This window comes from Eublepharis macularius, chromosome 12 (genome assembly GCF_028583425.1).
Source record: "Eublepharis macularius isolate TG4126 chromosome 12, MPM_Emac_v1.0, whole genome shotgun sequence".
NCBI lineage: Eukaryota > Metazoa > Chordata > Lepidosauria > Squamata > Eublepharidae > Eublepharis > Eublepharis macularius.
The window spans coordinates 52,108,424-52,124,716 of NC_072801.1; the positions used below are offsets into that span (position 1 = coordinate 52,108,424).

At 40.8% G+C, this 16,293-nt stretch overlaps 2 protein-coding genes and 1 pseudogene across 2 annotated transcripts; 2 read left to right on the plus strand and 1 right to left on the minus strand.

Moving 5' to 3' along the window:
* The first annotated feature begins 2,410 nt into the window (after positions 1-2,410).
* On the plus strand, positions 2,411-3,348 carry LOC129339307 (olfactory receptor 6N1-like; annotated as a pseudogene).
* A 5,393-nt stretch (positions 3,349-8,741) lies between these two features.
* On the plus strand, positions 8,742-9,662 carry LOC129340332 (olfactory receptor 5A2-like). Its single transcript, XM_054995056.1, has one exon. The coding sequence runs from the start codon at positions 8,742-8,744 to the stop codon at positions 9,660-9,662; it is 921 nt and encodes a 306-aa protein (XP_054851031.1).
* A 5,000-nt stretch (positions 9,663-14,662) lies between these two features.
* LOC129339308 (olfactory receptor 6-like) lies at positions 14,663-15,691 on the minus strand. Its single transcript, XM_054993893.1, has one exon. The coding sequence runs from the start codon at positions 15,689-15,691 to the stop codon at positions 14,663-14,665; it is 1,029 nt and encodes a 342-aa protein (XP_054849868.1).
* Between the last annotated feature and the right edge of the window lie 602 nt (positions 15,692-16,293).

The following is a 16,293-nucleotide window of genomic DNA, read 5'->3' on the forward strand; positions in this document are numbered from 1 at the left end:
GGCCCCCAGCTAATGCAGCGTTGCTGCAGCTGGGTGTGCCGAATTTAGTTAACATAAACAATTTATCTTTTCAAGTTGTTCTGTATGAAGCTATATTTGAGAATGTTGAAGTTTGTATTGCATGCCTTGGTGTTGAATATGCTGTAATGCATCAGGGTTTATTTGAGTGACTTTCTCTAATGAATGCTTTTGTTATTGCCAATGTTTTTTCTGCCTTGATTTAACTATAGACTAAAGTCTTGGACTGGGTTCTTACAATATTGGGATTATAGTAAGTTTCCTCACAAGAAGCAAATAAATCTGTTTAGGACTGCACTGTGAATCACCTACGGAATCTAAAATGTTCCTTGCCATTTCATTCAAGTTGGACTAAATGTTAACTTGGAAAATTTCAGACTTCCTCCATTTCATTTCAGAACATCCTCATGAAATAGGATTCATTCAATGTGATTAGTATTCCAGTCCATGAAACAATTTTGAACCATGTGTCAGCCATGGAAACATGTTAGGGAACACAAGTGGAGGGTATACAAGGACTTGTAGACAGCATCTCATTTTCCCCTGCCACACAATTTCCTCTTTCTCTTCCCTGAAAGCTCCCATAGCCTCTCTCCATTTTCTGTTGCTTTCTCTTCTTTCCACCCACCAGCCAATCTACATTTATCTTTCCTTCCTTTCCTCCTCTTGGTAGCCTGTCCGTGGTAAAATTTCCAAGGTGCTGGCCATCATTATACAAGGCAGCTTCACATGGTCAAGCTAAATTGTATCATTCTATTAAAAGCCATTCTACTTTCAGCCAACCATTAGTTCAGTGTTAGAACATCTTCAAAATCGATTCTTCTAATAATAATTGTGAATCTCTCTACATACTACTAAGAGCCAAGCTACAAGTGAGGAATTACACGTGCCTGGCAAGTGAACAGGCTCACATGTATTCCTCCCTGTTCACTTGCCGTTCACTTGCTCTCCACTTGATCAAGTGGAGTGCAAGTGAATGGCAAGCGAACAGGGAAGAATACACGTGAGCCTGTTCACTTGCCAGGCAAGTGTAATTCCTCACTTGTAGCTTGGCTCTAAGTACTTAGGATTGTAAGTGTAGTCTTCAATTCACATGCAGGCAGTTCTAGCTCAGTGCACATGAATACTGCTTTCATGGGAGCTTCCTTTGTGTGGCTGCATCGGCAAGTGATTCCAAAGGGCAAAGCACCAATCCAGCTCTGTTTTTGCTGTGAGAACTAGTACTGAAGTGCCAATTTGCCTTTCTCCAAGGTGTGAGAAAGCATCAATATCTGAATTTTAATGAATGGATGTGGAGGAAACTGGTATTCTTTAAGCAGTTGAGAAGGAGTTATGAAATGTGAATGTACTCATGGGAAGCAAATTGAAGTGTGACTGTGCAAGCAAGTGCATGGGAAGTTGGAGGGGGGGCATGTAAAATGAGGTTCACTTGAGTGTCCCCAGGTACTTAGGGCCAAGCTACAAGTGACGAATGACACTTGAACAGCAAGTGTATTTCTCCCTCCTTGCATATAGCATTATCATTTACTCGGCATGTGTAATTGTCATCAACAGGGTTTTCTTGGAGATATGATCCTTTATTAAAAGCCATTTATGGTGGTGGCCATTATGTTATCATGAATTAAGAACATAAGATCAGCCTTGCTGGGTCAGACCAGTGGTCCACCTTGTCCAGAATCCTTCCTGTTTCATCCAGTGCCAACAAGATACCAGTAGACAGAGCTCATAGCCTTCCACTATTGTTTCCCCTCACCGGTGGTACCTGAAGGGCTATGGTCTCTGAATGTATCACAGCTGGTGAAACTATTCTTCATGAATTTGTCTAATCCTCTTTCAAAGCCAACGAAACTACAAGTCAATCATTATATAATAATATGTTTATTGCTTTTCCGGCTGAAGCCATAAGCCATGCAAACACCAACAAAATATGAACTGTACACTTGAACATACCCAATTCACATAGACATAACTCGTAATTATCACTTTAAACTATCTAAACTCATGAAAATCTTGTTTATTTATCACCGTGGCGTCAATCATTATGTGAAGTACTCTGTCCTCACAGACATGAGAAAATAATATATTGCACCGATTATTTTAGACACCTTTAACACTGTACGTGTGTGTGTATGTGTTTAACCAAACTTAGTTTATTTGATAACACCAAACTGCTCATCTGATACATAAACTCTGTATGTGAGACAATTTAATGTAGCCAATGGCTATCATGTGCAAACCAATTCGGTTTGTGTGAACCCAAATGTTAGACTAGTTGGACCACTGTTCTGACCCAGCACAGTATCTCTTATATTCTTAGTCCTATGATGGTCATTTTGATTTACTATTATTATTGTTATTGATATTATTTATGTCCCTGTAGCTGTCTGATATAATGGAGAAGGAAAACCGAACTGTGGTTGCAGAATTTGTCTTTCTTCATTTCATTTCACTAGCGTACTTGGCCTTGAGACTGCACTGTTTGTGCTGTTCTTAATCATCTACATCCTGGCGCTTCTGGGGAACCTGCTGATCATTGTCATTGTGGTGGTGGATTCACGCCTCCAGACTGCCATGTATTTCTTCATCTGCAATCTGTCAATGGTCGAGGTCTGGTATACTACTGTCACAGTGCCGAAGATGTTGGCGAACCTCCTGGCAGACAAGAGGGCCATTTCAGTCCCGGGTTGTATCACCCAATATTACTTCTTCTTTGCCTTTGCTGCCATAGAACTGTTCATCCTTACAGTCATGGCTTACGACAGGTACCTAGCAATCTGCAACCCACTACGCTATTCCACCATCATGAACCCTAAGACATGTAAAAATGTGGCTATCCTGTGCTGGTTTGTAGGATTTATATGCCCTACTTTTCCATCTTTCATGCTAGCTAAAATTTCCTTTTGCAGCCCCAATTTGATTAACCACTTCTTCTGTGATGCTGGGCAGATATTTCGTCTTGCTTGTACTGACACTTATGCTATCCAGGTTGTGGGCTACAGCTTTAGCTCTATCATTGTAATGGCTGCTCTTTTATTCACTCTAGCTTCCTATATGCACATTGTAGTCACCATATTAAAAATGTCTTCTGCTGCAGCCCGGAGGAAAACATTCTCTACATGTGCCTCACATCTCTCTGTAGTCACTATCTATTTTGGGACCCTCATTTTCATGTATGTCCGTCCAGCAGTGAAATACAAATCAAATGCCAACAAAGTAGTGGCTGTTTTTTACTCAGTGATAACTCCACTGTTAAATCCAATGATATATACACTGAGGAACAAGGATGTAAAAGAGGCTTTGAAGAAAACATTCCTCAGAAATAAACCTTAAAGTGATACAGGATGGGGGGGGGTGGTATTAAAAGAGCTAGACATGACCTGAGTGAGTTACAGATGCAGTTGCTGTGTTAATTGGGATTGCTGAATTAACATGGAAGTGGACCTCTGGTTGTTTCATGTCCAACAAAGATTTGGGGTACATAACACCACATGTTCCTTCCAAGAGTTCACAAGTATCTCAGAGACTTATACTTGTGCGGAAGCAATCAGGCGGCCATGACAGTACGGATATGGTGACCTCTAAAAACAGAAATGTTGTTCTCTATTTACCTATAAACATATAATAATAGGCTGCTGAGTACATAGTTCATGAATTACGTTTCATTAAGTAGACCTTCATATATTTCCCCTCAGACCCAATCTACACATGCAGCAGAATGACTGAGAGAGCAGAATGGGCAGTACCACTGCACAGTGCATATGAATTGGTCATTTACAGAAATGTAGGAAGCAATCCTAAGCAGATCTACTCAGAAGCAAATACCATTGAGTTCAATAGGATTTACTCTCAGGTCACCATCCATAGGGATTGTGGCCATAATCCCTCATCTGCATTCTGAAACAGTACAGCCCGTTCTTCCACCTCTGACTCCTCATTACCATCGCAATCTGCTGCATGGCTAGCCCAGACTTCAGATTACTGACGTCAGTGGAGTCATCTACTCATAATGGGGAAGGGGACAACAAGAGAGATTGAATGTGTCTTGCTCCCTCCCCATAAAAATATGACCAATTTCATCACTAATTTTTTCAGTGAAGTTGAATGTATGAAGTTGAATGCATCCTACCTGGCAAGTGCAGGATATATATTTGTGGAAGCCACATAGATTCCCTGACTGCATGCATTGTTTTTCTGTATGGGCAACTAAGGACACATATACAAAGGCCTTGTTCTGTGCATGTACACCCTTAATTGGGGGTTATGAGTTTTAAATTCCAGTAATGAGTTTTGGAATGTATCCTTTGTTTTGGTCCAAACTAATAATAAATTCAAAGTATTGGCATCAAAACATGAGGTTAAAAAAATAAGACTACAATATTTTGCCTGCTTTATTTTGTTATGCTTAGTTTTTCACAATAACAGTTATGTTTTGAAATATGAGAAACAGTGTTAGAAAAACTTATATAAATTGTGAGCTATAGCAAAATGATCAAATAAACAAAAAATGTAGGGAAAGAGATGCAAATATATTTTAAAAAACAGAAATATCTTTTCATTTTATAATCTGAAAGCATATAGAAGTTTGTGATTCATTATCTGTGTTTTTATGAAGATCTTTTCTGTTCAGTGTTTTTATTTGGGGGGAAAAACCCTATACTAATCATCCATTAATTAACGAATATTCCTGTAATGCCCGGCACTGTGCTTAACAGATGTTCAATTAACATTATTAAACTTATTTGTGTGCTCTTTCATGCTTAAGTTATATGTTCTTTCAGTTCATTCTTAAAATTATTGAAGAATTTATTACAAATGTTAAAAGGGCTACCCGTCTAGGAACCTGGAGTTATTTGACACTTTAAAGAACAACACATTGTTGATGACAACAGTAGAGTACACTCCAGATACGGTGTGTCCTCACTAGAGATGGGCACAAACCGAAATACAAACCAAAATTAAGCATGAACCAGGACAGTTCATGGTTCACAAACCAGCGGTTCATCAGATCCCATTTCTGACGAACCGCCACGAACTTTAGGCTGGTTCATTTAGGTTTGGTTCATTTTTATGTTTGGTTTGGTTTAAGTTTGGTTCATTTTTTGGTTTGTCACTGCAGACAGCCTGGTGCCAGTCAATCAGTTTCCTAGGCAGCAGGGGATGGACTTCCTGCAGACCTTCTGCTGGCCCAGAAGTGACCTTCTGCTGACCCAGAAGTGATGTTTTTTTTTTTACCTGGATATGGCGTTTTCACAAACCAAACAATCCGGTTCACGAACCAGGGGCAGGTTTGTGAAAGTTCATGGTTCTTGGTTCATGAAATTTGACAAACCACGAACCACATGGTTCAGTTTTTTTACCAGCTTGTGCTCATCTCTAGTCCTCTCCACCACCACAATTAAGAGGGTGGTTCATGCAGAAGATACCTAAGTTCAGTGGCTGACATCTCCAGATAAATGGTCTCTGACAGCAGAGCTGGGAAAAATCAGTGGCTGAAATCTGAAATCCACTACCAGTCAAGGTATGACATTATGTGCTAGATGGACCAAAAACCCTCCTCCTGTACTCTTTTAACATAGGAAAGTGGCTTGAGGGAGCCTCTCTTCCCCCTGCAGAGGCATTCTGAGGCCATTATGTCTCTCCTGTATTTTTCTAAACAGCTATTCCCCAAAGCTGCTGTGTAGCTGCAGAGAACTCGAGTTGGAAACCTGCATGTTTAGCTTGACCCTAAGTGTCCAGCACGATAAAGGAAAAAGTTTTTAAAAATGCCATCAGTGAGACATGACATCCCTTCTGGAAAACCTGGATGTGATTCAGTCCTCTCAAGGAATTGCTAAAAACTATGGTTTTATAATAAATCCCACACTGTTGCTGACAGCTGCCCCAGATGTTCCTGCCCCAGCTAGTCTCCCACTGGTTGCCAAGGCAGGCCTGGTAACCATAGTCTCAGCTCTAGGTTGGGAAATGCCTGGAGATTTTTGGAATGGAGCCCTGAGAGGGTGAAGTTTGGGAAGGGGAGAGACCTCAACAGGGTATATTGCCATAGCATCCACCTGAAGGCTGGCAACCCTTGTGCACAACCCAGCACTACAAGACTGCAGCCCTTGGCAAGCCAGTGGCTAGCTCTTCCTCTCTCTTTTCCACTGCCATTTTTGCTTTGCAATCCGCTCCAGTATATAACTGTTCCATAATGACCACAAGGAATGGCCACTGTAGGAGCTGGTTCTGGGAAGATGTGCAGTCAAATATCATTTGGTCCCAGGCAGGCTGGTAATGTCTCCCTTTGAAGCAGCAAGGTAATCCACATTTCATTTTTACCACAAACTCTACAGACGGCTTTAGGCAAATTCCACTCTCTCAGCCTCTGCTTCCCCTGTAATGTGAGGATAAAAAGAATGTTTTACATTATAGAGCTATTGTAAGAATTACAGCCAGATAATGAATGAAACATAAAAGTGCAAAGTCCTGCTGTTAGGGTGCAAAGAACAGCAATGGTACTGTTCCTTTAAAGTTAAGGTTGCCAGCTCTGGATAGGGAAATTCTTGAAGATTTTAAGGGTGAAGCTGGGGTAAAGTGGGGTTTAGGAAGGGAAGGGGAAGGGATGGACCTCAGCTGAGTATAATGCCAAAGTGCCCACCTTCCAAGGCAGCCATTTCCTCCAGGGGAACTGATCTCTGTTTCCTGGAGTTAATTGCAATTCCAGGAGATCTCCAGCCACCAACTGTCTTTAAAGCTTGTTCAGCAGAGGACATTTCAGCACATCTATTTACTGCTGTTGTCTCCCCCCAATTCCATCTTGTACACAACTTTCTTTGTCCTCCTTTCCTTCAGGACTCTTGGTTTGGCAGACTGTGAAATACTTTTGATCCCGTTTCTGACATGGGTTTCTGGCTAGACCTATGGCTGAGTTCACTTCTCTGTAGTTTCTCAAGCACTCAGAACAGGGCTTGATATTCCATTCTCCAGTTTTACAGCTCAGATAGGTTTATGTCATCTAGCCACTTGGCAGCATTTTTGAGCTCAGCTTAAAAGAGAAGGTTTGCAAGAAAGAAAGCCAGACTCAACCACCACCACCAGAACAGCTGATGGTCAGAGAATGTCATGTGACAAGTCCTGGCCTTATAACAGATTCCAAGTCAGGCTTCCTTCTTGTGTCTAAAGTGATGATAAAAGGCTTGTGGCTGAGCATAACTTCTTTGTTTTTGGGCCAGGATCTATAGAGACAAAATGCAGTGGTTACTGGATCTGGGCAGAATCACCTCATTGGCAGAACTACTTCACTGTTCCCCATAAACACATTATATAGCAACTTACAATCAGTTGCATCCAATAACTGATCAATAAATACTCATGTCATGACTGAGATTAGACATGAACTGAAATCACAGTTCATAAGATGCCCACATAATCTTCAAATGTGTGCTGGCAAAAAAAATTCTGAGATTCAGGGAAAAATAGAATTGGGCATTCAAATGTGCCATATTGTAGGTGCTTGCCAACTTTTGCATTGTTCAGCAAGCTCTCCATTGCCAAACTTGTGATGTAATAACACCTGCTGATTGTAATGTATTATTTGCTGAAGAAGAGAGATGTGAACAAATAGTTCCAGGTGGAACTAGCTATTCCCTCTGAGGATTCATGTATCTGTCATTGTTTGGGGAACGATATGTTTTCATAAAACAGAGAACATATACTCACAATGCATTCCATCAAGTTTTGAAAGAACTCATGGATTCTACCTGGATTAGGTTTGGGTTTTGGTTTTTCTCCTTCTAACTTCAATGTTCATTGTATAGGATGTTTTATTCCATCCCATTGCTTGTGACCAGAACAGGTGAGTTCTTCCATCTTTTAAAATATGGTCATATCTGTTGGCCACCACTACCACAATGATCAGTTCTTTAAAAAGTAAATTTATCAGCAATGTTAGCTTATGATAGGCATCTCCGGCTCACAAAACTATACACAGCAGCAGAGGAGTGTTTGTGTTGTACCTCAAAGCAATGTGTTGACTAATCTGCTGAGGAACCCTAACATAGATGACACATTATCCCTGCACATCACAGAAATTTCTTGGAGAATTCTAGAGTACACACTCAGTTCATACAGGGTGCATTACAAGAGAAGGCCAGTAATGTAGGATAGCCTATCTTCCAGAAATGTTTGCACAATATTATTTATCTCATTGGGGATCACTTGCAAAACTTCTAAGGAACATCTGGTCCATTTCAAACTCTGCTTGCTAACTACTAGAATAGTATGGGTGTGATCTAGCAAGCTTTTTCACTCTATCTCACCCAGTTCCCTCCTCACTACAACTCCCAACATGCATGATTTTTGTCCTTGTATGTTCCATTACCCTTTTCTGTGTGGTCCAAGGGACACTCTCCTTTTTTATTATGCTAAATAATATATTACGAGTTGCATGTCTTAAATTTCTGTTTTATTTAATATGAACTATAAATGTAATGCCTGAGTCAATGTTACCATGTCCTGAACTTTTCACACGGTGCTTCTTTTCTCTAAGACAACATAACATGCATAGGTGTGTGTGTCTGAGTGTCTGTTAGTCCATGAATCAATAATTTATGTGGATATGGTGCTTGCAAAATGAAGTATATTAAAGTCCAATTAAATGCAATGGAAGAGTTGAAAACAATGGCATTGAATCATGTTTAATTTTGTATGTATTGGTTCCTATTTCTTTCACAGGTAGGTAAAAATAAATGGAGAACCAAACCAGTGCCTCAGAGTTTATTTTCTTGGGACTTTCCAAGGACCCTCAACTGCAGATTTTCTTCTTTCTTGTGTTCTCCACCATTTACCTAATCACATTGTCAGGAAACTTGACAATCATTCTGGTCATAAGAATGGACCCATCACTTTATACTCCCATGTATTTCTTTCTGACTCATCTGTCCTTTGTTGACATTTGTTATTCTACAGACATCGTCCCTAAAATGTTGGTGAATTTGCTAACAAAGCAGAAGACAATATCTTTTGTTGGCTGCCTTACACAGATGTTTTTCAGCCTTCTGTTGAGTGTCACAGAGGTTTTCATTCTTTCTGCAATGGCTTATGACAGATACACTGCTGTGTGTCACCCCCTGCACTATGTTGTGATCATGAACAAAGCCACATGCACTTACTTGGTGATGGGCGCATGGATAATGGGCTTCCTTTTTGCAATTATAAACACAGTGCCAACATTAAATGTACAGTTCTGTGGCTTCCGTGAAATCAGTCACTTTAGCTGTGAACTTCCACCACTACTGAAATCGTCTTGTTCAGACACTTTTCTAAATAATGTGATCCTTTTTTCTTCTGTTGCAATTTTTGGACTTGGGTCCTTTCTTCCAACACTTGTCTCCTATATTCACATAATCTCCACCATCCTGAAGATCCACTCGGCAGAAGGCAGGAACAAAGCCTTCTCTACCTGTAGCTCCCACCTCATTGTGGTTGGCTTACTATACATGACAGGAATGTCTCAATACATGAAACCCAGCAATGTGTCTTCAATGACATTGGATGAAATCTTCTCTGTCCAGTACAGTATTTTGACTCCCATGTTGAACCCGATTATATACAGCCTGAAAAATAAGGAAGTGAAAAGGGCTCTTGGGAAAATATTTGGAAGCAAGTAAATACTATACATAATTTGTTTTAGATTATTAGCATACTGGTGGAAGTCAGAGCTTGATTTTGCCAAAACCTATTCATTGTATTTAGGCACACTAATCAGGTGATACTGTGAAAATCTCTTTTCTGTCCTTGGATTGACCAGAGCCCCTATAGCCATAACACAGGCTGTGTAGCTCCGTATATGATGTTTAGCTTTGCTTCGCTCCCTGCACCAATTCCCCCACCCAGCTCAAAACTATTCTAAGTAAGAATAAATGAATAAAGAAATATCTGTCTGGTCTACTCCCCTGCAAACAACACTCAACCACTCCCATTCCTTAGTTCTTCAGAAAGGGGTAGTTTTTCCCCTCCGCTGCAGGTCATTTTCTAAACTTTTCTGTCCCTCTCCATCTCAGTCTCACCTGTTGCTCTCAGGGCTTGGTTACAGAATTTGGGAGGCCCTGAGCAGAGAGTCCCCAGGGACCCTGCCCTTCTGAGGGCCAAGCTACACATGACGAATGACACTTGAACGGCAAGCGGATTGAGTGGAGGGCAAGTGAACAGGGAGAAATACACTTGCCGTTCAAGTGCCATTTGTCATGTGTAGCTTGGCCCTCAGCCTGCCACCAGACCTCCCCCACCTGCGCATTCACATGCCTGTGCATCCTTCCCATATCCCTTCATGAATCTTCTCACTGCCTGCATTCACAGCTGCCTGTATCACTTGCACATCCTTTCCCCCAAAATGATGGACAGAATGTATTGCTGGAAGCATGGATGGCAGCGTGCTTGCAAACAAATAGGTGGGAGAAGGGAATGCAGGGCCGATTCCAGACTGCCCTCCCTATGCCAAAACGTCACACGTCATCGCGCGGAAAATGCGAAATATCGTGTTTTCTCGTGCGAGTTTTGCGCGACGTTGCGCAAAACTCGCGTGAGAAAATGTGATATTTCGCGTTTTCCGTGCGACGACGCACGACGTTTCAGCATGGGGAGGGCCGTCTGGAATCGGCCCAGGTCAGTAGCAATACCGTCTTTATTCCACAGCATCCCATTCACTTAGCATTTCAACTTCCCAGCAATCTCACAACACCTCTTCTTTCACCTTCTGCCCTAAACCTTCTTGACACTAGATTTTATTCTGAGATTTTTTTTTACTTAGCCTTCCCCCATAATCTTATTGATTTATTCCATTTATACCATACCTTTCTTCCCAATGGGGACCCAAAATGGATTACATTGTTCTCTTCTCCTTTTATCTGCACATTTTATCCTCTTCCTTTTATCCTCACATTTTATCCTTACCTATGAAGTAACTTAGGCTGAGACTGGCCCAAGGTCATCCAGCAAACTTCCATGGCAGAGTGGGGATTCGAATCTGGACCACACAGATCCTAGTCAGACACTCACCATTGAACCATGCTGGCTCTCAAATATTCCTAGAGGGAAATGGAAGACCAATTTGGCTAGGGAAAAACTCCTCCAATAATGCATGTTTGTGCCTTCTTGTTCACTTTGCTGTTTTTTCCTTTGCCTCTGCTTCTTCCATCCATTTTTCCTCCAATGACTTTCTCTTCAGCTTCCCCTGTTCCTTTTTTCCCATGTCCCTTATGTCTCAGATCTTTCCCTATTCATATTTCAAACCAGCAAGCATCAAAAGGCAGCAACCCTCCTTCCCTGCAAGCTGACAATTGTTTAGAGCCCCATCTCACTGAAAACGTGGCATGCTTTGCCCTAGCCAAGCTGACCTTTCATTTATCTCTGGGATCTTCCAATATTACCTCTTACTTTTTGTGATCTTATGTTTTGATTCATTTTCATTGCTGTTGTTTCCAATTAATTTTATAGCATTTTAACACCATTTTACACCAGTTTTAAATGATACAGTATTTGTATGCAATTGATGAAAGAAACAGCATCCATTTAGTGGGAGGAAATTGTCATAGGGAAACAGGAAATGGCATCTATAACAATGAAAGGAACTGTCCGTACCTCTGTCCCTCAGTTTGTCCACCTGTGGAACACATAACTCCTCAGAAAACGAAGCTAGGAGTCTCAAAATTGGATGCCAATTTCAGGATGATCATGGAAGCTGCAGTGCTAAATATGAAGGGAACTGGAAAATCTTGGCCTATATATTCTCCAGACACCCCTGCCCCCTGCTTTTGCATTGGACTCCACTGTTGTCAGGGCCAGACTCAACTCATCAGAAAATAAAACTAGTCATTTGAAAATTGGACACCATGTTCCATGTTTGAAAATAAAGCAAAGAGCTCTTAAATTAGTCACCAGTTTCTGGGGATTGCTGTGCCAGACATGAAAGGAATTGGAACATCCTGGCCCAGGGTATCTGCAGAAGCACAACTCCCCACCGCTAGTGGTCTGTTTTTGGCAGGCAGAATACATGAGGAAAAAAGAAAACTGAGGTTTCAAAACTGTCAATCCCAAATATGAAGAGAAATGGACTATCCTGACAGAGTTTAGCTCCCAAACATCCCTCTGCTATTTACAGCAGAAGTAAAAGTTGACTTACAAGAAGCCATGGAAGTGGTGGCAGCTCAGATAGTGAAATGAGTATCCTACCTTCAAAATCAATTATATTGGGAACCAATCAGCTTTTCTGCTAGTATAAAAGGCAGAAGGGGCCCCTTTTGACCACCCAAAAATGCTATGCTGGGGATTATGGCATCTGTATGTAAAAATCCAAATAAGATGGGGGCTGTACTTCTGAAAAGAGTTTGGTGAGACACAGTGAAACAGTTGGCTAGAGTTGACGCTACATATAAGAATTTGTCTTCATAATGAAGAAAATGGCAAGACTTGTGGTGCTTCAAAGTTTAACAGATTTATTGTATTATAAAATCTTTTGATTACAGACCAGTTCATTACTTTACTGTTTCTAGTCATGTGTACATTGAAATAAGACAATAATATATAGTTTCACCCAGGCAGGATTCTCAGTATTTCCAGTAGTAGGGATGTAGTGAAAACAAAACTGATGAAGGATACCCTTCTGGGCTAGTTTCCCATGTATCTAAGCTCTGCAGCAACCAGCCCACTTTGTTATATGAGTACTGCACCATTGGATAGAGAAGCAAACAAACTTATCATGGTGAATGGAAGATGAAAAAGGAAGTGATAGAATTTCATTAACTGGATATTTAAATTGATGTAGGAAGAATAGCTGTAGGAAATCACATAGCAAATGTATGTATGTATGTATGTATGTATGTATGTATGTATGTATGTATGTATGTATGCATGTAATTTATAGTCCACCTTTTTCACTGACACCGAAGGTGGATTACACTGTATGAGATTAGTACAATCAGTATCAAGTACATTTTAAAAGAGTATCAAGGATATTTCCATAAATAATGCCATAGGTTAAATAGATACAAATTTAAAAGACATAGAATTAACAAGAATCCAATAGAGAGTAGAAAAAATACTGAAACAGACCATAATCAATTCTAGAACAGACAATAGACAACATGGAGCACAGGTGGTACATAGACATACATATTTAAAGCAACAGATAATATGTGAGGCAGTATAGTGATGAAGTCTATGTTCCCTAACTCATTAGTAGAAATGGGCACAAACCACATTACGAACTTCAAAAACCCACGAAATTGGCGATCGTGTGATCGCGATCTGGCAGTTCGTTATTGTCCATGGCAAATGAACCAGTGTTCGGGAGAGGCCTGGTTTGGTGCATTCGGCAGCGGTTCAGGAAGCCAGACAGTCAGGCGCCAGCAATCAATTACCCTGGCAACAGAGCTGGGGGAATGCCTGAACTCTGTCTGCGCTCCTTCTGTCGCCCTGGAAACCCGAATGGAAGCCCAGCTTACCTTGATTGGCAGGTCTTCCTTCCAACCACAGAGCTGCAAAGCAGTTACAAGTTAGGAGAAGACACCCAGGGGAGGGAGGGGGAAGGAGGTGTTCTGTAGCCACGGGCACTCCAATCTCATCCCTGCAAACCCTGATAGGCAGCTCTGATGGCCAAACACAGACCTCCTGTGTTGTTCAATGGGACCTGTGTTTATAAATATCCATGGGCTCCCAGGCTGGGTTTCACTTTCAGCAAGCAGTGGAATGTGACAGAGCTGTTGCTTGCTACTTGCTAGCCTTTGGGGAGAGACAGAGAGTGTAATTGAGCTTGGATTTTTGTGGGAGCTTCCTGGGGGCTTTGGATTGGAGAGGGTATAACTCCAAGATCCCTCTTGACCAAACTTGGGTGATGGCTGTAGGAGAGCCTGCAAAACACTCCCCGAGAATATGGGCTCTCTTATGATCTATAGAAATGTCTGAAATTATGAAAAATGAGATAAATTGTCTATCCAATATGGAAAAAGGGACTCAAAGTTAGGGTACAGAGTATCAAAAATAGTTAAAGAATTATTGCTTAGAATAAAGGGAGAATATATATTTGTTAGATAGAGGAATATAAAAGGAGTAAGGGAAAAGGGACAAAGGGTTGGAAAACTGTTGGAAGTCAACAAAAAGGGGGGGAAAGGGAGGGGGTTAGAAATTGGGAAATGGGAGAATTGATTGTAATGTGAAAATAATTGATCCTAACCCAATAAAAAAATTTTCAAAAAAAAAAAAGAATATGGGCTCTCTAAGTGCCACAGGGGCCATTCTGCACCCCATAAACCAGTTCAGCAACGGAAAATATTCATTGCTGTTCACGACTGAGATTGTCATCGGCACTGAACTGTGAACCACTGGTTCATTAATTTTTTTGGGTTCATGCCCATGTCTACTCATTAGCAAAGCACCTGAGACCCCATCCCTACAATACATCCCTCACATTTGAGTAGAAAGCCATGAGAATGGGGGCTCTCCTGACCTCCTTAGGCAGGATATTCCACAGGATAGGGACCAACACAGAGAAAGCCTGTTTACAATCTGCTGTTGATTTCATCCGTTTGCAGCATAAACTAGTATTTTATAAGAAAGCAATTATATACTCTAAAAAATATTTCTCTCTTTATCTCTTCAGACTTAAGGAATTTTTTCACCCTCTCTTCAAATTGGTTTTCCATATATCATTCTTATCGGCATCTCTCATCATCCCTGTTTTTATGATACTTGACCTTTCCGCAAGCATACCCTTTCTCCCAGTTGCTTTCCATAGAGCATCTTTGACCTCCTTGTTTCTCAAGCAGTAAATGATTGGGTTTAGCATGGGGGTGATAACAGTGTAGAACATAGATATGACTTTGTTAAAGTTCACGGAATCAACTGAAAAGTTGGATGTTGGACGCACATACATAAACATCAGGGTGCTATAGAAAATAGTCACCACAGCCAAATGAGACCCACAAGTTGAGAAAGCTTTTTGGCGTCCAGCAGAGGAGGGGATTTTCAAAACAGTGATTATAATGAAGATGTAAGACACCAATATGAGGAAGAAAGAAGTAACAATGACGCTGGTGGCCACCATGAAACTGGACAGTTCAGCTTCATGTGGGTTTAGGCAAGAGAGTTTCAATAAAGGGGGTACATCACAAAAGAAGTGATTGATTTCATTGGGCCCACAAAATGGCAGTCTACAAATTGAGACAAGTGGTGGAATGTTGATAATGACAGCACCAACCCAAGAACATAGAGCCAGTTGAAGACTCAGTTTGTTAGTCATGAGAGTTGGATAGCGCAGAGGGTTGCATATGGCTAAGTAACGATCATACGCCATGATTGCCAGAATGAAACATTCTGCTGTTCCTAGGGTAATAAAGATATACAGCTGGGTAATACAGCCAGCATAAGTGATAGATGTGTTTTTGTCCAAAAAGACTTCTAGCATCTTGGGAACAATATTAGAGGAGTACCATATCTCCAGGAAAGAAAAGTTACTGAGGAAGAAGTACATGGGAGTGTGGAGGCGTTGTTCAATACGTACTATAGTAATAATGATGAAGTGTCCACAAAAGGTCAAGATGTAGACAATCAACCCCACAGTAAATGCAAGAAGCTGAAGTTTCTTCAGACCTGGGAATCCCAAAATGATGAAGTGTGTCACTATAGTTGTATTCTCACTCACCATGATGATGTCATTTCCTACTGATATATAAGGAAAATATAAGAATTATACAGTTATTTATTCCTACCAAAGCTTTGTAGAAAATAAAACAATTGTACCTATTTTAAAAATGTATGTATTTGTTAAAAGGTTCTATTATCATAGTTGTAGAAACTAGTGAAGAGAACAAAGACACCTTGGGTGGTTCTGATAATAGTTCACCAGGCAACTTGTGGGGGGAAAGCTATTTCTTTAGGTAATATTTGATGTATAATCTGCCAGTTGTAAATTCTGGCAAGAGTGTGGCTGCAAGGAGGGCCCATGACTCAGTGGTAGAACATCTGATTTGGATGCAGAAGACCCCAGCTTAAACTCCTAGCATCTGGTGTTAAAAGTATTAGGTACTGACTGATATGAAAGAAATCCCAGAGAGCTCCTGCTACCAGTCAGAGTAGACAAAGGCTGTTTCCACACGTTAGATAATGCACTTTCAGTGCTCTTTAGTGATCATTTGTATGTGAAACAAAAAATCCACTTCCAAAGGATTGCTAAAGTGCATTAAATATGTATTATTCAACGTATGTGGAAATGGCCAATACCAACCTTGATAAACAAATGGTCTAACT